At 55.1% G+C, this 801-nt stretch overlaps 1 protein-coding gene across 2 annotated transcripts in view; it reads right to left on the reverse strand.

Moving 5' to 3' along the window:
- AES (amino-terminal enhancer of split) overlaps nt 1-801 on the reverse strand; it is an 8,397-nt gene that overhangs the window by 6,060 nt on the left and 1,536 nt on the right. For both annotated transcript variants that reach the window (XM_015585321.2, XM_006904200.3), the window contains exon 2: nt 603-700. In XM_015585321.2, the coding sequence (XP_015440807.1) occupies nt 603-700 (98 nt within the window). The remainder of the gene's footprint in view (nt 1-602; nt 701-801) is intronic.

Below are 801 nucleotides of genomic sequence, written 5' to 3' on the forward strand. Positions count from 1 at the left end.
TCGTGGGCTCGGCTTCCCTAAGTGGACAACCCAGGTCATCAGAGGTCCTTTTCCTCAGGGTGGCACAGGGCCAGCCCTTTGTAAAGGTAAATTCTGGAAGGAGAACCACCTCTGAGATGGGTGGATGCCAGGAACCCTTTTCCCAGAACAGAGCAGAGAGACAGAACAGGCTGCAAAATTTTTTCTTTTGGAGAATTTTTTTTTTCATTATTCTTTCTTTTGGGAGGTGGTGTGTGTGTGGGGGGGCGTCTATCTCCGAATTCAAGTTGTTGGGAGGTTTTTAATGCAGTGCTGATTGGGGTAGGGGTGGGGAGTAAGTCTCTGAAGCCATACAGCAGACTCCGGGCAAATGATTTAATTTTGTGCCTCTGTTTTCTCATCTGTGAAATGGGCCGTTTGGAAGACTCACCGAGTTTAATATGAGTCAAGCGTTCAGGACAGCGACCGCCACACAATTTGCATTACAAAAATGCAAATGTATTTTCGAGTATATGTATAAAGCAAGGGCCGCCACGTCGGATGCAGGCCTCCTTCTTGCCATCTGCGCAGGGGGCTCCATCCCCGCCCCCCACTCCGCCAGGGCCCCCCCACCAGCCCCTCACCTGTGGTACTGCGCCTGCAGCAGCTGAAACTCGTCTTTGATGCGGTCGCAGGAGTCCGAGGTGGTGAATTTGAGTTGCTGGGGTAGGTGCGACGAACCCTGTGAGGAGGGGGCGGCCCGGGGTTAGGGCCGGGTGGGCGAGCAGGGCGCTCACTTCCCCCCGGGGTGCCCTCAGGCAGCGGTAGCGCAGCTGCAGCGCC

This window comes from Pteropus alecto, unplaced genomic scaffold, assembly GCF_000325575.1.
Source record: "Pteropus alecto unplaced genomic scaffold, ASM32557v1 scaffold30, whole genome shotgun sequence".
Taxonomy (NCBI): Eukaryota; Metazoa; Chordata; class Mammalia; order Chiroptera; family Pteropodidae; genus Pteropus; species Pteropus alecto.